This window comes from Capricornis sumatraensis, chromosome 3, assembly GCF_032405125.1.
Source record: "Capricornis sumatraensis isolate serow.1 chromosome 3, serow.2, whole genome shotgun sequence".
Lineage (NCBI taxonomy): Eukaryota > Metazoa > Chordata > Mammalia > Artiodactyla > Bovidae > Capricornis > Capricornis sumatraensis.
The window spans coordinates 50,943,222-50,965,930 of NC_091071.1; the positions used below are offsets into that span (position 1 = coordinate 50,943,222).

The following is a 22,709-nucleotide window of genomic DNA, read 5'->3' on the forward strand; positions in this document are numbered from 1 at the left end:
AAACATATTGAAATGCTATAGGTACATATGAAATATTCACAGATAAAAGTATGTGATGCCTGAGATTTGCTTCAAAAGTAATATATGGATAGTGAGGGAATATATAAATGAGATAACTGCTGAAGACAGGTCATGGGAATATGTGAGTATGCTACCTTGTCATTCTATTTCTGTTTGAATTTTTCCATAATAAAAAGTATATACTCACCAAGTACTCTGATACAAAGTAGCTCCAGTACTTTGGCCACCTGACAAGAAGAGCCAGCTCATTGGAAAAGACCCTGATGCTGGGAAAGACTGAGGGCAGGAGGAGAAGTGTGCGACAGAGGATGAGATGGTTGGATGGCATCATCAACTCAATGGACATGAATCTGAGCAAACTCATGGAGATAGTGAAGGACAGGGAAGCCTGGCGTGCTGCAATCCATGGGGTTGCAGAGTCGAACATGATTTAGCAACTGAACAACAACTCACGCAGGAGTCCCCTGATCACAGGCAAGAAGAAAGGTATTAGGTATAAAGGGGAAGGGTCCAGAGAGTGGCGCAAGTGGTAACAACCTGGGAGGGATTGTAGAATGATGGAACGTAGAATGGGCAGCAGAAGGAAAGGGAGAACATGGGTGTCTCTGAGGAGCGGGTTAATGAGAGTAGCACGCAGATGGAACAGAATAGAGGGCGCAAACGTGGTTTAGAAAGCCGTCAGATGATTCCTGCCCTGTTATTGCCCATATTACAGCAGCACTGCTCATCTTTTTGTGTACTACAGTAGAGTAAAATTCCGTTTAAAAAAAAAATAATACAATGACTTCATTTCTCCCCTTTACCACTCTCCTTTCTTCCTCAGAACCTCCGGGAGCTGAGACATAATTGGCGATGTTCTTTCCTCATTGCTCAATGCATGTAGAATAACGATAGTTTGGGAGTTTCTCTATTTCTCTAGGGTTAGTGTGGCCCATGGACCAGTGATAGTTCACGAAATAGTTGACAGAAGGATTATACAAACTGAGAATACTTGAAACAGCTCTTCCTTACAGTTAAATACCAATTAATAATAAAGTAAAAAAATTTAAATCACCATTAGGCATATCACAGTAATTATTATTGCATCAATGGATCCTGAAACCAATGAGCAAAAGTACATTGCATAACACAGTATTTCCATAGTCTCAGAGATACTCACCTCCAAATACTTGTTAATTACAAAGGGAAGAACAGTAACTAAAGGGAGAAATATGGAGCCATCACTTTAATCAGGCACCCAAAGTTAACACGGCCAGTTACAAGACATATCAACATCGTGTACTCCCTGCAATGATGCACTGGGAAAGGCAGTGAAGAGTGTTCTCAACCAAAATGCATGACCTCAGTTTAACCATGAGAAACAGCAGATAACTCAAATTGAGGGACATTCTAGAAAACAACTGGCCTGGACTCAACAAAAATATCAGTCATGAAAGGCAAAGGACTTGAGTGTCACAGATTAAAGGACACTAAAGAAACATGATAACTAGATGCAATGTGGGATCCTGGATTGGATTTTGGAATAGGAAAAGGACATTGGTGAGAAACTGGCAAAAGTTAAATGAAGTCTGCAGATTAGCTAGTAGTATTGTATCAATGTTAATTTCCTGATTGACATCCAAGAAAGCTGTGTACTTTCAGAACACTCTGTACTATTTTTGCAGATTTATGGAAAGTCTAAAATTATTTCAAAATTTACAGTTTGGTTGCTTTAAAATTATCTCCTCATAACTGTTTGCTGGGGGAAAAGCTATTCATTCATCACAAATAATTTGAGAACCACCACTCTAGAATACTGGGTAAGAAGTAGATGACTGAAGATTGAAAGGTCATAAAATTAAGTTGAAACTTGATGCATCCAGGACAGAAGAGATTTGTTTTTTGGCTTGGCACCAAGCATTAAAATTGCTACATTTCAAAGATAAAATATAACAACTATGAAAAATATGGAACAATATTATTACATCATTATAAACTAACAACCTACCAAAGATATTTTACATTTTTTAAATAATACATTTGAATATTGCGTGAAAAAGACAATGAAATTTTGAGGATGTAGTCTAAAAATCATTTTCTTCTAAATGAGCTCTAACATTTCATAAAGTTAATACCTTATCTTCTGAGTGAAGAAGATAAAGGACATCAGCATAATCAAATCCTTCATTTTCTTGTAATTCCTTCTGCAAGAGATCATTCCTTAGGACAATGCATGCCAAGGAAAATGCCACTTCAACCTACATATGTAATTTTCAGAAATATATTTTTCACTCATGGTTTATCAAATGACACATTTCATCATTCAAATATTTATATAGGATATACCAATTCAAAGATACCATAGAATACCATTAATTCCATTTCTCTGACTAGTATTTAGAGAGTAGCAATTACAACTTCTGGAAAAATTCCCGTCATAATTTTTAACAGCTGAGAAAATAATCTTTCTGTGTACCGCACAACCACAAAGCTCCATGTGAGGGCACAGGTGGAGGTAACCAGGGCCTGCAGTACGTGTGAAGAAATTTATCACAAGTGCATAGTTGCATTCCTTTTTTAAAAAATTTCCTAGCATGGTGCTTGTTAGCTACTGACCATTGAGATGTAATGCTCTAATGGAATGCTTTCAACTGAAGCAAAGCATTGGGGAATAATCCGGAGGAAGTTTTCTTCTGGTTCTGGAGTCGTTTAAGGCACATTCTGAAGCCCTTTAAGGAGACTGTTAATGAACCTTGGTATTACTGGGCTCAGTAGTAAATTTTTAAGTACTACACCATGGATTTCTATAAAAAGCATTGTGAATTTGAAAAACATGATTATTATTGCAAAAATATTTACATTAGAATCTTACTTGAGGAAAAGTATTAAAATGTTAAATATTGTTCTGTTTTAATAAGTTTAACAACTCATTGAAAATATATGCTAAAATATAGACGCAACTGAAGTAAACTGTTTGCCATGAAAATGTACATTTTTAAATAAAAAACGTATTTTATATGTCATTTTCCTTAGTCTTGAGAAATTTATTTGTACTTTGAAAGTCAGTGCTGCTGCTGCTAAGTCGCTTCAGTCGTGTCCGACTCCGTGCGACCCCATAGACGGGAGCCCACCAGGCTCCCCCGTCCCTGGGATTCTCCAGGCAAGAACACTGGAGTGGGTTGCCATTTCCTTCTCCAGCACAGGAAAGTGAAAAGTGAAAGTGAAGTCCCTCAGTCGTGTCCAACTCTTAGCGACCCCGTGGACTGCAGCCTACCAGGCTCCTCCGCTCATGGGATTTTCCAGGCAGGAGTACTGGAGTGGTTGCCATTGCCTTCTCCGGAAAGTCAGTGAAGTTTTTACATATAATTCAAGCCAAAAAGTGCTAGCATGTGCCTCTTTGTTTCCCTAATCAACTTCTGTAATGACATTATCTCTTTCATGGCAAGAAAAGCCAGATAACATAAAACATCTTTTCTGATAACAAAATAACAAACACTTTCCTTAAAAGAAATCATGCTATATTTACTTATATATTTTCTTCATATGTTATATTTATTTTCTGATTTCTAGCACAGCCCTTACCAAATTTTAAAGAGAAAATAATTTTTGTCATTACAGTTTGTGTGGCCAAATATAGATGTCCTGAATTTCTAAAACCTTGGTAAAGGATTTTAATAGATGTGCATTGTCATTTTACTAAAGGCATTTAACTAGAAGTAAATGGAAGAATGGATGACTCTTCAGCAACTCGTAGTAATTCCTAGCAGTGTCCACCCTGAGAAAAGTATTGCTGCCAGCCAACACAGGTTGCTTGGTGGAAGGTAGGACTGTTCTGATGGTGTAAACACTGACAGGATTCATTTACATTTGAGAAATTTTACTACATAAATCTCACATCCTCATTATCCCCACCCAGGTTTAGCAACCAGTATCTGAGGAAGAAGGGAAGAAATTCTATGAATAATCAAATATCTGAGGAATAAAACTTCTTCGATAAGTAAGGACAGAAGACTAAGACTTTCTTGTTAAATCTGAAGAAACCACATTTTGATAAAATTTAGTAATATCTTTGCTACTATCTTTGTAGCAATTTTTTTCACTTTAATAAGGACTTTTAATTTCCTTCATATTTTTGTTTTTGGCATTCTAGCCTTAAAATCTAGATAGGAAAATTAACGCAATTCCCCAGAATTCAGGTTTGTTTGATTTTTTTCTTTTGAAGTATCAAAGAATCCACAAAACCTCTTTCTGTGGCAACTGTTTTGTTTAAAACTTCTGGGATTTTGTGATCTTTCGTCAGAAAAAACCACAATTCTGTAAAGCAATTATCCTTCAATGGAAAAATAAATTTTAAAAAATTAGGATTTTGTTTAAAAGGTTAGATATTTTTATTATACTTCTGAGCTTGCCTAAAGATAAAAATTATTCTTTAAAAAGTCATTTATGTTAATTTTTACTATATCACACAAAAGCCTTGTATATACCTTAATATTAGGAGAAGGGTGATTTCTCAGTAGTTGTATAAGTACTGGAAAGGCATTTTCATCTACAACAAATTGTTGACTAACGGGATTGCTTGTATGAGCGACACCTGTAAGAACCCACATCTCAGTGAGATAACGTTTTTTCCATCTTAGAAATGTTACAGTCAAACATAGCTCAATCTGTTTGGTTCTCAATGTATCCTTGCATAATATGGTTGGTAAATTACAAAAGGAAATGCTTTATTGATGCTATTTTACCTTAACTTTTTAAAAGGCAAAGTGAATAATCCTGGAAAATTTACTGTTAGAACAGTTTTCTAATAGTCACAAAACTAAGAAATTAGAAGTGCTGGACTATCAGGGAATAATAATGTAATAGCTATCATTTATGTAAAGAAAAAAAATTAGGTGCAAGGTACTTCAGCTTATAGCTGCTACTGTTTTCCATTAAAAGTTTGTTTTTATAAAAATAACTTGAGTAATCACCTGGTTAAAATTTCTGGATTCCTTAAATACTCATACTAAAACGATAATCTTACTTCTTCTAAGCATACTACTTTAATTTGCAGCTCTAATCTCAATTAAGAGACTCAAATCATCTTTCTAGTGGACATGAACGAACAATTTAAAATTTGTTCTTTTACCAATAAATGCCACACTACAAATACAGTGGGTTTACGTACTTAAATATAAGTACAAGATCGGGCCCCTTTAGGAACAATGAAGAGAAAGCACCTACTTACTATTACCCGGTGAAGTTTGAAGCAACTAAGGGAAGAGGAGCAGCAGGGAATACTTTTGTTTCATTGTTCCCTACTGCCCTTTTCCACTGGCCACCAGGAGATGCACACAGGCAATAATTACATGACTATTCTTCATTCAACAGACAAGTACTGAATGCCTGGTGCACTAGGCACTGAGGTAGGGAGTGTTGCATGCATGCTGTACGAAGTACCTAAGATAAAACTGGCAAAATATTGTGCAAGAATTGTACACTGGAAACTATGAAACATTGCTGGGAGATATTAAAGGCCTAATTAATGAAGAAATATGTGTGTTTATGGAAAGGTTAATTCCTTTGCAAAGAAAGGAACAACAAGACCAGGTGGCCACTACCTAAACAGAGAATGACTATGGAAAGAATGGAATAGAAAAACGTGCTGCAGCATGAGAAACACTTCTGCATCTTCAAGAGCATATAGTTCCTAAGATTCAAAATAAGAAATATTTCTCTCTTAAACGTGAAAATAAGAGATTGCTTTAGGTCAAAATAGCCAAGGCTCATGGTCCTCATTTCTCATTCTAACCAGAATTCAAAGCAAGACTGATATACTATGCTTAATTACATCAGCTCTACTCATTAAAGTCTTTGAGAAATAAAAATATTATAACAGATTAGATATGGTTAAGGGCTGCAACAGTAGGGATGGGGAGGAAGCGTAGTACCTCACTAATATTTTTAGAACTGAGAATAAATGTACAAACCAATACAGATGGATCCCACTGCTTTGATGACGCTCAGCAGTGTGCCATCGGCTATTTTACTAATCCTTAGTAAGCGGACCAGTGGTGCGATCCCATTCCCTTCACATATTTGATTTTGGTGGATCTTGCTGTCCTTACTTAGAGCTATGACGGCTTCACCTCCTGACAAAGAAAAGCAAGAAACATGTCTAACCCTCCAAAGTCCTGTTCTCTATTGTGTAGATTTATGCATAGAACATAGCTTACCAACATACTGCATTTTAGCTGATGGTGATAAAAGCATATTTATGATAAAGTTGTATCCAATCTGTTCTGCCATATACTTTTGTTGTTTTAGTGTTTGTCCTGCCAAGGCCCAAAGTGCTACAGCTCCTTGTTCCTTAACATCTATTTGAAATGCCTATTAAAAAAAAAAAATATTCCATTCAGTCAGTGAGGATTTACTGAATACCACAGGAATGTGTGTTTAATGTGGTTTCAGTTTTCTTTTCACTTAACTAAATTCAATATTGAATACTTTAAGAAAAATGAAAAGTAATGCAATTCCTACCTTGAGAAGTTTTAAAAGATATTTACTTAATGATTTTTCTAGAAATGCTCTCTGGATAGCAGGGTTGTGACTTGCCAGTGCTTCCACAGCCACTGCACCCTTCACTTGGACACTAAGCTGCTTTCCTTTAAACAGAGCCACCAGAGGAGGGATGGCTCCTTCCAGAGCCATAGCATCCTGAACTTCCTTGTTGTCACGAGCAACCTCAGCGATTGTAACAGAAGATACAGCTGTCAACATATCTTCAAATGAATTCAAGAACCAGTTAAATAAATCTTTTAAAAGGTAGGAATATAAGCATGCAGCGTATCACTAGTTTTCCATATTTAAAAGTCAAGTTTATAGAGTCTAGAAAATTTAGAAAATAAAGAAATAAAGAAATAAAACTCTTCAGACTTTCCCAGCTAATCACAAACATTCCATGTAATATCATCCACTATTTTTGTAAATATATAATATATATTATATAAATATAGATAACGTTGTGCTGAGTCACTCAGTCGTGTCCGACTCTTTTGTGCCTTTATGGACTGTAGCCCGCCAGGCTCCTCTGTCCATGGAGATTCTCCAGGCAAGAATACTGGAGTGGGTTGCCATGCCCTCCTCCAGGGGATCTTCGCAACCCAGGGATCAAACCCATGTCTCCTGCACTGCTGGTGGATTCTTTACCGTCTGAGCCATCAGGGAAACCACTTTAGATAGTATTGTACTTAACACTGCTGCCGCTGCTGCTGCTAAGTCGCTTCAGTCGTGTCCGACTCTGTGCGACCCCACAGACAGCAGCCCGCCAGGCTCTGCTGTCCTTGGGATTCTCCAGGCAAGAACACTGGAGTGGGTTGCCATTTCCTTCTCCAATGCCTGAAAGTGAAACTGCTCAGTCGTGTCCGACTCTTTGCAACCCCATGGATTGCAGCCTACCAGGCTCCTCTGTCCATGCGATTTTCCAGGCAGGAGTACTGGAGTGGAGTACCATTGCCTTCTCCGTGTACTCAACACAGTTGTACTATAAACACAGTATCCTGCATTTTAATTTACCAGTAAAAAAAAATTTCTCCCATTCTTTATGAATATCAGTGTCTCCTAAATATTCCATTAATGTATATCTCACATTTCCTTAAACATTTACATTTTTAAAAATAATGGGTTGTTTCTAACTTTTCACTGTTTTAAACAATGCTTAGGAAAAATCTTGGCACATTTCCTTCCTGTTTGTATATTTTTCCCCTTAGCATAGAGTCCTAGGAATTATTGGAATAACTGAATACATTCACCGTAGATTCATTTTCTTTTTTCTCCCTTTTCTCTTTTTTAAATTGAAGTATAGTTGACATACAATATTATGTTAGTTTCAGTTATACAGGAAACTATCACCCCAAAAAGTAACTGTCTATTCCCATACAAAGTAATTTCAATATTATTGACCACATTCCTTATGCTGTATATTACATCCTCTGACTTATTTTACAACTGGAAATTTGTACCTCTTAATCCCTTTCACTTACTTCACGCAACCCCCAAACCCCTTTGCCTGTGGCAACCACAGTTTTTTTCTCTTTATCTACAAGAGAAAAAGTACGCTTTTTTCTCTGTATCTACTTTTTGTTTTGTTTGTTCATTTGTTTTCAGTTTTAGATTCCACATACAAGTGAATACAGTATTTCTTTGTCTGACTTATGTCACTTAGCAGAATACCCTCTAGTTCCTTCCATATTGCTGCAAATGGCAAGATTTCATTCTTTCTGTGGCGGTGAATATTCCATCGTGTATATATACCATCTTCTTTATTCATTTATCTGTCAATAGGCACTTGGGTTGCTTCAATATCTTCATTATTGTAACTAATGCTGCATGGAGCATGAAAGTGAAAGTTGCTCGGTCCTGTCTGACTCTTTATGACCCCATGGACTCTACAGTCCATGGAATTCTCCAGGCCAGAATCCTGGAGTGGGTAGCCTTTCCCTTCTCCAGGGGATCTTCTCAACCCAGGGATCAAACCCAGGCCTCCTGCATTGCAGGCGGATTCTTTACCAACTGAGCCACATGGAACATAAGGGTGCTTTTATCTCTATAAATTAGCCTGTAAGTTTTCCTTGTGTAAATACCTAAAAGTGGATTTGCTGGATCATTTGTTAGTTCTATTCCATCTTGGCTGTACCAATTTACATTCCCTCCAACGGTGCACCAGAGTTCTTTTTTCTCCACACCCTTGCCAACGCTTGTTATTTGCTATCTTTCCAATGATAGTGCTTTGGACAGATGTGAAGTGATACCTGATTGTGGTTTTGATTCACATTTCCCTGAAGATTACTTCTGTTGAACATCTTTTCATGTGTCTGTAGGAAACTGAAAATGTCTTAAAGGGTGCATGCGAAATCTCACAGGCTCCGAGGCCCAGTGCAGAGAGGCAGTAGTGTGAAAGGTGCCGGGGACAGACCTACTTGCTCATCTTGGAGAGCCCCCAGGGGAAGCAGGAGGCAGCTGGCACTCCACACGGGAATCAGACACCGAGACAGCTAGTTCTGTGCTCTCCCTCGACTGTGCTGATGCTGGCAGGCACATTTTGGAATCCTCCTTCTAGCCTATCAGTGCTAGGGGCCTGCCCTTCCCCTCCCGCCAGCTTGCTTGTACCAGTTCACAACAGGCCTCACAACTAGCTACCCATCAGAGCCTGCCCTGCCCACCAGTTGCCCACAGCAACCACACAAGGCAGGGCCTCTCAGCCAACGAGTTCCGAGGCCAGCCTTGCCTACCAGTGTGCCTACTGTAGGTGGCCCCGTTACAACAGGAGGGGCATACAGCCCGCATAAGGGTCCTCTCTGAGCATCTAGGTCTGATGGCCAGAGGGTAGCATGAGGCTGGACTCCATAGGACATCTCCTACTTGAGGCCACTTCTCCAGCCTACCCAATACACAGAAATAGACTCAGAGAATTAGGCAGAATGGGAGACAGGTGAATATATTCCAAATGACTTTATGAATTTGTAACAAAGGAAAAGAACTTTCAAATGATTTCACTACAAGAAAGAAGTTCTTAGATGATAATTGCTTAATTTGAAGTACTAAAGTAAAAGAAAACCTTCTGCAACAAACCCCTTATCCATAACCTTGTCTTACATTATAGCCAACATAGTTATTCTGTATTCATTCTCAGAGAGCTAGACTAGAAAGAAAGATGATAAACTGAGCAGGAAGGAAAACATACAAGCTTTTCCCCAATTTTTTATTCCTCCCACTTTCTCCCAATTTTTTATCCCCCCATATGTGGGGGAAAACCACACACTTGAAGTTCACACTGTTATGTTATAAGAATTTTCTGAGAAAATTCTTACAGAGTCTAAGAGACCATTTGCAGTAGCTGCAGAAACTGCCTCATAGCTTCTGGTGTTCTTGGTATTTATATGCACTTCAGAGTCTAACAATTAGCCTAATTACCTCCTTACCTTGAATTTTGATATCCAATATCTCACAACAAATCTAAAGTCCTTATGTAACCTGAAAAATAGCTTCCAATGATCAACATGTGTCTTATTCACCCAAGAAGACGTCTACTGGCCTCCCTGGGCGTATTAACTACATTATTTTTATTACTTGTGCCAACGTTTCCATTTTTTTAAATGTCTAGTTCAACATTTTAAAAATTAATGGCTTTGAGAATCAATTCCTTTTATAAATTCAGTGGTTTAAATGTAAGTGTCTCAGAAGTTAAGTTATGTTACACATGTCTAGATCCATCCTAAGTTAAATCCAGGACATCTATTCATAAATGACAGGTCCAAACCTCTATTTGCTTCACTTAATATAGCTGGTCACTTTAAAATATATAGAAATAGAGACTCACCTGAATCAGAACTCAGAAATGAAATAAGGTATGGGATGCCTTTATGGTCTCTCACTGCTCTTTGGTTATTTTTGTTTCCCATACATAAGACCCGCATACAGTTCATCACATTTACTAGCACGCTTTCTATGTCTAAGTTTAAGAGATTTATCAGAGCTGGGATTCCATTCTAAAAATAAAATAGTATTTAATTATAATCAAATTCATTTAGGAGGTCTGCCATCTTTAGTTAGAAACACAAGTCTATAATCTTTCTTGATATAAATATCTGCTTATTTAGGACAGAACAATTGCCCATAAACAAATGTGTTTACCGATATGGTACATTAAGTGACAGTTGTCACAACTTTGAGCGTGTCTTTAATTTTAAGGTGAGTATTCTATAAATATATTTTCTCTCTTTTTTGGCCATTCCATGCAGCATGTAGGATCTTTGTTCCCCAACCAGGGATCAAACCTGCATTGGAAGTGCAGAGTCCCAACCACTGGATAGCCAGGAGAGTTCCTATAAATGTATTTTCAAATAGCCTCATTTATACCAAAATAATTTGAGGCTGCAAGTTCACTGTAACATTTAAGTATCTAAAAGTGAAACAACTGAGTAATATCAATTGAATATAATGCCCATTTGGAAATATCTGTCATTGTATACACTGCACTGGTAATTGGCAGTTATATTTATGTAACACAAAATACTCTTTTTAAATGTAAATATAGTTTACTAATTTCAAGTGGAGTAAAGATGGCATTTCTCCCTACTAACAGTAATAATGCAAGAATATTAAACAAGGCAAGAAACAGAGGTGTAACATTATTTTCAATAAAGCTAGGAGACATCTGTAATGCTGAACAATAATAAATGTTTATGAGTAACCAACAGAGATGAGAGAGATCTCCCATGGCCACTGGCTACAGGAAATACTGGCAGGACACAGTTTTCTAAAGTAAATGGCTCTACTTTAAGGGACAGGAAAACACACACACACACAATTCCCTGTCGGGAACAATAGGAATGGGTGTGGCGGACGGCAGCAGGATCTTCCCTTGACCAGTTAGTCATAAAGTGTTGCAAGTTAAGGAAGGCAAGGATAAATAAAGAATTATACTGATAAGATGTTTATAAGAAGACTTATTGGTGAGATAAAAAGAAAGAGACAGATTTTTGCACTGTGGAGGAAATAGAAACGACATGATAGGTACTATATCGCTGTCAGCTAAGGGAAAGCAAAGCTGAAAGGTCCCATGCATACAAATCTGCAGCCTATGTCATATTCCTGCAGCCTAGAACATGGACCTGGGCTCTCTCCCACATGCATTTCCTGCAAATAGCTAGATTAGAAAGAACTTATCTCATTCAAGCTGAGTACGGATCAAAACAGACCTAGAACAGGATCTGTTCAAACATATTATAAGAGAAAAAATAGGAAGAACTTATGACAGATAAAGAATGCTCATCAGAAAAAATATATCACAAAGTAGATGAAAAACTTTAACTGAAAATGCTTTTGATATTATCAGTGAAAAAATTATATTAGGCGATCACCTTTATAAAACAAGGACGCACAGAAGAGACAGCAGTGCTCAGGGAAGATTTTTTGAGACAAAGGACAGTGAAATGAGTTGGAAAAGCCCAGGAAAGATGTGAAGAGATATAAAAGACAGACAGTAGTCCACACAAAAATAAATAAGGCCAAAAACATAGCAAGAGACAAGGAGGGTAGGACTGGGTAGGGGGGAAATGAAATAAAATCAAACACCGGGACTTCAGGACAGGGTTGACACACAGCCCTTCACTGTGCCTGTTCTGAGCACAGAGCTCTTGTTCTTGCTCTTGTTCACTTTGGTCCTCATGGTATTGTGGCTGGTTTGCTCTTTGCATGCTCACTGAGATTGGAATTCTCCCCTGGGAGTTTATGAGGGCCACTGCAGAATGAAATGGGCATCTTTCTAGCTTCCATATGAGAGAGTCACTCAGTCAAAATGATGTTCTATGAAAAGAGCTTACGTGTTTGGCAACAACATCCTTGTTTTCAAGTTGAGCAATATCATATAGAATGACAGCGCATCGAGAGTGTAGCTCAGGTTCCTCAGAAACCAGGAGGTTAATCAAAGCTGGAATGGCTCCCGCCTCTACTAAAGCATGCACTATACTTGGGTGGGTTGAGATATTACTCAATAACCCAACTGTTTTGCACTGTAATTTTATTTTGGAGCCTTTTAATAGATTGATTAATGCAGGAATGGTGCCTACAATGAAAAGATCAAGAAAGAGCATGGTTTGTAACTATCTGTAGTCAATTTATCATGATAGACTTAATATTTATGGGCATTGCCATATAAACAATTAGCAAATAATTTGATGAAATACTTATAAAATTATCATTTGAAACCACACCAGTGCACTTTTCCATCTTGTCTATAGTGTGGGCAGTTCTCATTGTCTACACATTTGATTTTCACACAGCACACAATCATACATTTCATATTGGCAACACTAAGCCACCTTTGAAACACTGAATTTTGGCTTAAGATAATTGAAAAATAAATTATTTCGGCTACCATATGGTAGAGTTCACTTTTGGTTATTGCATCAACCGTTGCAGTGGTATATGCAATTATTTGAGCACTTTGTTATATTTTACCCATATTTTATATAAGCAGCTGTGAAAAATGAAAACAATTGGTTCAAAGATAGAAATCACTGGGCACGGTTAACATAGAAAATACTGCTTCAGTTGGATGCTTGTTAGGTTCAGTGAAGGAAAAACACGAACAAGCATGCCTGAAACAGGGGAAACATAATGGGTATAATTAGGGATATATGTATGTGTTTAGCTACCTTAAATGAAACCTGCATCATGACCTGTTTATCTGTGGTTCATTTTTTTGAACAAAAACTTTTTGTACTTGTTTTTAGGAACATGCTAGGGGACTGCCTATAACTTTTTCATTCATTCATTTATTCAATCAATCAATATTTCTGAAGCATCTCATTTGGGCCCAATATTCACATTAGAGTAATGGCTACCACAATGGATAGTGTAGATAGAATATTTCCATCATTTCAGAAAGTTATAATGGGTAGTGCTGTTCTCAAAACAATCCTATGAGGTAGTAACTATTTTACTAATGAGGAAATTAAGCATACAGAAAAGTAAGCACTCAGTCTAAGTTCTAAATGCAGAGCTGGTTACAGACCCAGGCCTGATACTGTAACCGCTGTTTTTATAAATAAAGTGTACAAATAGAGAAAAGGAATAATTTTTAAGCGAAAGTAAACATAAGGGTAGTACGGTGAATTAATTTAATATAACTTTTAAGCTTGCAAAGTTTTAGAGAAATGAGCTTTATATAGTTTTTAATCCTGTGCCACTTTCACTTGAAATATAAAATTCAAGGTTTACAGGTAAAGGGAATTATCTTAGAAAAAAACAAAAATAGAAACTTAAGATCAACTAAAAAGTTTTCTTCACAATCAGAAATACATTTTAGAGTTAGTGAACATATCTCTCCATTAAATAGCATAAGTAAAAGATAGTTAATAGATTTTACATCACCTGCATCCAAAATACATTTCCAGTATTCATCATTTGCTAAGCAGATTACTTCTAAAGACATGACAGCCATCATCCTTCGTTTATAGCTTTCACACTGCAACATTTCTAATAAGTATTCAACAGAAAAATACACGTTGTAATTTCACAAGAGGTAAGAGAATGGTTGATTCTGTTTACGTATAGACCAACTGAAGCCATGAGTTGCGATCACCAACGTCACCAACTGCATTCTTTAAGAGGTGCACTGAACACCCGTGATCTTCAAAGTTTATAATCTATATAATACATCCTAATCTATATAAAATCTGTATAAAATATCCTAAAATTATTTATCTTTGGCCTGAATGACTTAGATTGGCTAGTCACATGGTTCAAAAATCATCTGGAAAATAATATAGCTCTTATGCCTGAAATCAGTTGTTGAATAAAATTTGAGTATAGGTTTTCAAACATAGCAAAGTAAACTACATTACTGTCAATAAAAATCTGTTGTTTTGTTCAGTTGCTAAGTTGTGTCTTACTCTTTGCGACTGTAGCATGCCAGCCTCCTCTGTCCACAATCTCCCTGAGTTTGCTCAAATTCATGTCCATTGAATCAGTGATGCTATCTAACCGTCTCATCCTCTGTCACCCCCTTCTCCATTTGCCTTCAGTCTTTCCCAGCATTAAATCATATATGAAGCTTTATACATTGTCTGAGTATGAAGAAGATACTTTAAAAAACCTTGAATGAACTTATACTCCAGATAAAAAATAATACAAATATACATGATTCTAAACAATTTATCTGCTGCAAACAAAGCCTCATAGAAATATTTTCATTCATCTCTTTTTACCCAGCCCCCATAATAATAAATCTAGTTCCAGCTCCTACCTAGGTAGTTGACTCCATGGCATTCTCTTTTAAAATTCAGGTTCCACTCCAAGAGCTAATCCTGGAAAGTTCTAGTAAATGCTAATTCTTCTTTTACTGACAGTGGAAATGGCCAGTGTGGTGAGAGAGAGCGATTATAGAGCATGAAGCAATGAAGCAGTGGCTGGACGTTCATGGCTATTGTTGTGTCCACATCATTATCAGGACTTCCCAACAATGGCTGTGGAAGGAATGGTTGTCAAGAATTTTTTTGTACCATTAGGCTATTACTGTTAGGGGCCAGAATGTCTTCAGTTCATTCACTCAGTCATGTCTGACTTTTTGCGACCCCATGAACTGCAGCACACCAGGCTTACCTATCCATCACCAACTCCCAGAGCTTGCTCAAACTCCTGTCCATCGAGTCAGTGATGCCATCCAACCATCTCATCCTCTGTCTTCCCCTTCTCTTACTGCCTTCAATCTTTCCCATCATCAGGGTCTTTTTTCAATGAGTCAGTTCTTCTAATCAGGTGGCCAAAGTACTAGAGCTTCAGCTTCAGCATCGGTCCTTCCAGTTTCAGGCCTGATTTCCTTTAGGATCAACTGGTTTGATCTCCTTGCTGTTCAAGGGACTCTAGGGAGTCTTCTCCAATACCACAGTTCAAAAGCATCAATTCTTCAGCACTCAGCTTTCTTTATGGTTCAACTCTCACATCCATAAGAGTGCTGAAAAAACCACAGCTTTGACTAGACGGATCTTTGTTGGCAAAGTAATGTCTCTGCTTTTTAATATGCTGTCTAGGTTTGTCATAGCTTTCTTCCAAGAACAAACGTCTTTTCATTTCATGGCTGCAGTCACCATCTGCAGTGATTTTGCAGCCCAAGAAAATAGTCTGTCACTGTTTCCATTGTTTCCATCTATTTGCCCCGATGGGACCAGATGCCATGATCTTCATTTTTTGAATGTTGAGCTTTAAGTCAGCTTTTTCACTCTCCTCTATCACTTTCACCAAGAGGCTCTCTAGTTCCTCTTCACTTTCTGCCTTAAGGGTGGTGTCATCTGCATTTCTGAGGTTATTGATATTTCTCTTGGCAATCTTGATTCCAGCTTGTGCTTCATCCAGCCCAGCATTTCACATGATGTACTCTGCATATAAGTTAAATAAGCAGGGTGACAATATATAGCCTTGACGTACTCCTTTCCCAATTTGGAACCAGTCCATTGTTTCCTGTCTGGTTCTAACTGTTGCTTCTTGACCTGCATACAGATTTCTCAGGAGGCAGGTGAGGTGGTCTGGTATTCTCATCTCTTTAAAGATCTTCCATAGTTTTTTGTGATCCACACAGTCAAAGGCTTTAGCATAGTCAATGAAGCAGAAGCAGATATTTTTCTGGAATTTTCTTGCTTTTCTATGATACAACTTACCACTGTATTTCAAATGTGTTAGCCTTTATCAAAAGTAACAAGATACTCTTCTTAGTTTCTCATATATATATATATAATCTATAGATATGGGTATATTTATACTATTTATATATAAATATACATAATATCTATATACATATCTATGGATAGTATGTATATACATATCTATATGTCTAATATAGATATACAGATATATATTTGAAAGTAAGTGAAAGTCATTTAGTCATGTCCAACTCTTTGCAACCCCATGGACTCTACTATCTGTGGAATTCTCCAGGCCAGAATACTGGAGTGGGTAGCTGTTCCTTTTTCCAGGGGATCTTCCCAACTCAGGGATTGAACCCAGGTCTCCCACATTGCAGGCAGATTCTTAACCAGCTGAGCCACCAGGGAAGCCCAGATACAGATTTAGATAGATATATATTATATATACATTTCTATAGATAGATAGATATGTATCATATATACAATGTCACAGCAAACATTATCCTCAATGGTGAAAAATTGAAAGCATTTCCTCTAAAGTCAGGAACAAGACAAGGGTGCCCACTCTCACCACTACTATTCAACATAGTTTTAGAAGTCTCAGCCTCAGCAATCAGAGAAGAAAAAGATATACAGTGATATATATGCACACAAATAAACATTGAAAACCCTGTCCAGTATCTCTTGGGCTGATATAGTATATATACACATTCATTTCTCTATCTATATCTATAGATAGTATATGTATAAATATATATCTGTGTATCACCCAGAGGTGATAATTTCCTTATTTTATTTCATCTGCTTAGTTTGCTCTGTACCTGTTGGTCATTTCTCCCACATTTTCCTGCTGGTCTGGGTACACTCTTTCCATTCTGGGACTTCTTTGAAATTCACTTTGCTTTCCTCTTGGTTCAGATTCCCAGTTTCCAGTTAGTCGACAGAATTCCCTCTTTAGATCTGTAGGTCTTTCCTGGTTAGCCTCTGCAGAAAGCTCTGCAGCCAGCCAAGTGGGGATCTGTAGTGCGAATCTGAGATGTGCTCAGCTTTCCCACAGTTGGCTTGGAATGGGTTTCTCTGATCTGCTAAGTCCTAGGATTTGCCTGTCTGCTTTCAACATTTTATTGCTTCTTCTGGTTTTCTCTTCAGTGCTTGTTTGCTGCTATTTAATCGCCATGTAATTTTAGTTGGGACTTAGGAGGGAGTAAAATTAGATGTGTACATTCAGTTGACCAGTAATTCTTACCTTTATAGTATTTCTGGCTAGATTGAATAAAAATTGAGTGGGGGGAAACTCAAATAGAATTTTTTCATACAACATTATCAAAATATGAGGAAAGATGTTGCTGAAACTCTTTCTAAAATTAAGAGGTGAGGAATGAATTTTGTATTATCCACTCAAACTTTAATTTCTTAATTCTTCTTCTTCTTTTTTTTTTTTTTTTTGATGGAACAGAGGACGGTTGCTTTTGGAAAAAGTTGGAAAAGTAAAAATAGATATAATTGTATAAATTATCATCTGGGTTATTATTCTTTTATTTTAATTCAGAAATAAAACTAATTTTTCACATAGAAAAATAAAAATAGTTGTTTTGTTGTATTTTTGGTTTTAACTCAAAATATGATGCATGCTTTATTTGTTCTATTTCAGAGTGAGTATCAATAATTAAATTGAATAATGATAAGAACAGTTATTTATAAAGAAAGTATGTGCTCCATACTCACCTACCAATGTTTTCCAAACTGGGAGTTCAGGAATGTTTAACTCTATTATATGCTTGAGCACCTCTGTGTGAAAGGTTAGCACTGATAAATGAATGATGTTATTTCCTTTAATATCTGTTTTTCTCCAGTTAGCACCAAGAGAAATCAGGTATTGAATAGAGTCCAGGGCTCCCGATGTGGCAGCAAGGAGCAGTGGAGTACACTGATTGCTAAAAACGGAGGAAAACCTGGTAATAACTGAGCACACGTATAGTGTCAAAATCACTTTCTGTAAAGCTATCCAAACCACTGTTGGAGGAACTCTGATGGCTACATCACCTTCTCTTCCTTACACAGTACTCTTCTGTAGATACCACAGGTAAATAGATTTGCCTCCCTGGCCTTAGCTGTCCCCACCCTCCCTCCCAACTTAATTATCATGCCTTGTAATCTGTTCAGAAGTTGATATAATCTGTACAGAGTTCTTAGAATATGCCATCTCATTGATTCCTCACAACAAGTCTATGAATGAAGGTGAAAAAGCGAGGCAAGTATGATCAGCTCATTTTACAAATGATGAAACTGAGGCTCAGACAGTATGTCAACCAATCTCTTTAGAACTCATGTCCACTTCTCAAATAACAGCGTCCTCAGTGTGGCAGAAACCAACACTTTTTGTCAAAAACCTCAGGATCTGCTTTTTGGACAATGAAGGTCGTTTGGTTGGGCACAAAACAGGCCAGCCCAATGCCACATTTCCTCGCTTCCCATGTGAAGAGGTATGGCCACACGACTGAGTTTGGCCTGTGTGGTGTTGGTAGACGTTAGCTGGCGATTCCTCAAAGAGAAATGGAGTGTGCCATTACTTTTGCTCTCTCTTTCTCTCAAGGCTAGAATGCAGGCATAATAATGAAAGCAGAAGTGGTCATTCTGTACCAGAATAGGGGAACCACACATGAAGACGCAACAACAGGACCTCAGGGTTTCTCATACTGCCAACCTGTTACGCCAGCATTCGACCATCAGCCTAGACTTCACGAAACAGAACTACATTATCCTTTTTTAAAACACAGATACTTGGGGTCTCTTTGTCAAGGCAACCTCGACTGTAACTCTACTAACAGCTCTATTGAGTAACAATACGACCTTGAGCAAACTGGATCACCTTATTGTCCGTAAAAGAATGAGAGTACCAACAATCAGCTTATTAACACGGCCTTCATACATTGTCTCCTTTCCTTTTTTCACCATCTTGCTGCTAAGTCGCTTCGGTCGTGTCCGACTCTGTGTGACCCCATAGACGGCAGCCCACCAGGCTCCCTCATCCCTGGGATTCTCCAGGCAAGAACACTGGAGTGGGTTGCCATTTCCTTCTCCAGTACATGAAAGTGAAAAGTGAAAGTGAAGTCGCTCAGTCGTGCCCGACCCTTAGCGACCCCATGGAGCCTACCAGGCTCCTCCGTCCATGGGATTTTCCAGGTAAGAGTACTGGAGTGGGGTGCCTTCTCCTTTCACCATATTACATGACCTCAAATATTAATTTTCTAGTCCTTACACCCATGCCTTCTGAACCACTTTCTCTTGCTGCCTGTCCTTGTACTCACCAATACCCAGCTGGCCCAGGCCTCTCCTCTATCCTCTTTTTCCTGGGCCCAGGGAAAACTTGTCCTTTATGAGTAAACATCTCTTCATTTTCTCGCTTTTCTATTTGAACAAGAATGTTCTCTTCCTGTTCCTTTCTTTCTCCTACTCAGTGGTAGGAATAAAGGTTACTTCTATAATACTTCTAACACCCTCGCTCTGATTTCCCTCACTTGAAAAACAGGTTATCAGATTACATGACCCTTTCCAGGTCCGCACTGCCACTGCCCTCCTGCCAGTGGGTCCCTTCCACCATCCTAGCTCTTGCATCGGCTGCCTCACCAACATGCCTCCTTTCTGTGATCAGTGACTTCAGCCCCCATGCTAGCCACCATCTGTGTCCTGATCTCGCAGGTCCCCGTCACACCCTCCTAATCTGTCTCCATATCACACATGGTCACACTTCTCAGGAGCTCCACATAGATCTCAACCTTGGTAACTGTCCTTTCTATAAATCCTTTGCTTCTTCCTTATGTTCACAGATAGCTTCTTACTTCAACTTCTCATTTTCAACTGTTGGACGTTTTTAGTGCTTCCAGTCTTTTACCCCACTTGCGCTCAAAGATACACTGTCAAAACACGACAGAACTAAGAACTGCACTCAGATCTCCACTTCTCTTGGCTCTTTCCAGAGCCTATTTGCCAGAGAATCTATTAGCCAGAGATCCTGGTTTCCAGAAAGCTTTCTCCACACACATCTCTGCCCCAACCTAGGGAGGATTTATTTCTACAATGAATAATAATGGACAAGTTGTTTGAAGATGCAGAGATGTCTGAAACTGCCTAAATCAAAACAGTAACCTGGTAGCTGGATTACTGGCCAAGAAAATACCCTCAGGAGAAGTTTACCTTCACCCCAAAGGTTGCGAGTTAGCTAAATTGTAAAACAGAACATTGTGTGGGATGTTTCCCTATCGCAAAGTTGTCTTCCCTCTTTGTATTGTCTTTCTGTCTTGGATACCACTAGATATTTCTCCTGTTGTCCGTGGTCTGTCCGTCTTGGTCTGGAGCGGCCTCCTGGTTGTATAAGGCTCAATTTAGAACAACTTCTCCTTCCCTTGTTTCGTGTTTCTTCTAAGACACTAAGTAGTTAACTTGATAAACTAATCTGTAGAACCACCCTTTCAGAAAAGGTTAGGAAAAACTTCCTAGGACTTACTCCTTCCTTATTCTTCCAGAAAACTTGTATAGGTTAATAGAAGTTTGCTGTTTATAAATTCTAAAAATAAATGGTAGAAGAAGATAGCGACCAGAAAAGGCAGCAGAGTAAGCCCGACATAGCCTTTGAAATCAGTCCTAACAACCATTCCTTTTAGGGTCAGTGTTTGGGGCAAGACACAAAAGCAGAAATTTGTATTTTTACAAAAGATTAGTAACTTACTCAGCTGTTGCCTCAGCTTCTAGTAAACTAGGATCCTTCCTGCAGAGAACAATTATGATGCAGATATTGTCATAGAAAGCAGCAAAGTGAATTGGCATCCAGCCTCTTTTTTCAGAAAGTGTATAATCAGCTTTGAAACAGAGGAGACAGATGGTTGTTTCTAAGGAGCAAGTCTGTGCTGCCAGGTGTAGAGGTGTTGGACCTAGAATGGACAGACAGTTACTTCAGTGCTCAAAGACCTAACATTCCTAAAAAACATGCCTTTTTATTAATTATGTCCAACCACAGAGCTTAGTTCTGTGTGATATAAAAGCTCTAAGAAGATCACTAAAAGGATTTAGGCAACTCTGTATTTCTTTAACTCTGTATACCTGACCATTAAAAATAAATACTTCTTTATAAGTTATGAAGAATAAATGTAACACTCAAAATATTAAATATTTGAAAATTTAAGTCAATATATAAAATAGTCTTATCAGTGTTATCAACTGTTTCTTATTTAAATTACTTTCCATTTTATTCAAATGCTGTGTAGTATGATAAAGTTCTTTAAAATTAAATATATATATATGCTCATAAAAGATCTCTATGTCACTAAATCCTGGTGGGTATTTTTCAGTTCTTATTTTCTCAACAGTAAGTTGAACACTTCAGTTTTAAAATGGTTTCTTCCCCTGGCTTTTGAGATATGAGACCCTCTTATTTCTCTCCAATCCCTCTGGCTACTTATTGCGCACTCTCTTTTGGGACCTTTTCATTGTCCTGATGTCAAAATGAGCCTTAAGACTTTTATCTCCCCAATGGCTTCATTTACAACCTATAAGTTGATGACTCCTAGGATTATGCCTCTAGATCTGATTTATTCTCCAAGCTCCAGATCTGTTATCTCACTAGGCATCTCCACACCCCCTTCAAACGTATCCTATTCAAAACTGAACTTCCATCTTTTCCTCCAAACTTGATCCTCTTTCATTGCTCCCTAATTCATGAAGGATGTTGTCTTCCAGCCAGTTCTATAAACTAGAAACCTAACCTCTCATTTCAGCTTCATAACCAGCTCTCATTACTAAGTCTGGGGATTCTGAACAGGCTCAGCGTCCGCCTGCCAATGCAGGAGACGTGGGTTCAATCCCTGGATTGGGAAGATTTGCTAAAATTAGAAATGGCAACCCGCTCCAGTATTCTTGCTGGGATAATCCCATGGACAGAGGAGCTTGGTGGACATCAGTCCAAGATGTTGTAAAGACTTGGACACAACTGAGTGACTAAGCACACACGCACATCACCAAGTCTAAGTATCTCTAGAACCTCAACTGATATCCCCACTTTGCTCTTGCCCTTCCCAACACTTGTCAAAATGTACTGATCTTTTTATCTCTTGTTTAAAACTTTTTAGTGGCTTCCTGAGGCCACTTGATCATGAGTACAAGAAAAGGATGCACTAGCTCCAACTTAACCTGAACCATCTCTCCTCCAAGAAGAAAAAGAAAGGAAGAAAGAAGGGAAGAAAGAGAGAGGGAAGATAGATGGAAAGAAGCACAACATACATACCTTGTTCTCTTCATTCTTGTAGCTCTTCAAACATACAGTGACTGACCACACATTCCAGGCTCCCAGGAAAGTACTGGTCTATGCCTGTTGCCCAGCATAATAGTTAATAGTGCCCATTCATTTTCAAACTCCTTGCTTTGGATGATGAATTATCTGATCACTCTGGGCTATTTCTGCTGTCTGAAAGCTTCCTTCTCCCAAACAATACTTCTATGATTGGGGTCTGCCTAAATCTTATTTATTCCTCAGCC

At 38.1% G+C, this 22,709-nt stretch overlaps 1 protein-coding gene across 1 annotated transcript in view; it reads right to left on the reverse strand.

The window, feature by feature from the left end:
- The window catches only part of ANKAR (ankyrin and armadillo repeat containing), a 59,614-nt gene that overhangs the window by 10,986 nt on the left and 25,919 nt on the right, over window positions 1-22,709 (reverse strand). The window contains exons 9-18 of the mRNA XM_068967173.1: window positions 20,908-21,109; window positions 17,907-18,115; window positions 13,915-14,019; window positions 12,363-12,604; window positions 10,358-10,526; window positions 6,520-6,761; window positions 6,216-6,369; window positions 5,970-6,131; window positions 4,485-4,591; window positions 2,136-2,258 (exon numbers count right to left, since the gene is read on the reverse strand). Coding sequence (XP_068823274.1) covers window positions 2,136-2,258; window positions 4,485-4,591; window positions 5,970-6,131; window positions 6,216-6,369; window positions 6,520-6,761; window positions 10,358-10,526; window positions 12,363-12,604; window positions 13,915-14,019; window positions 17,907-18,115; window positions 20,908-21,109 — 1,715 coding nt within the window. The remainder of the gene's footprint in view (window positions 1-2,135; window positions 2,259-4,484; window positions 4,592-5,969; window positions 6,132-6,215; window positions 6,370-6,519; window positions 6,762-10,357; window positions 10,527-12,362; window positions 12,605-13,914; window positions 14,020-17,906; window positions 18,116-20,907; window positions 21,110-22,709) is intronic.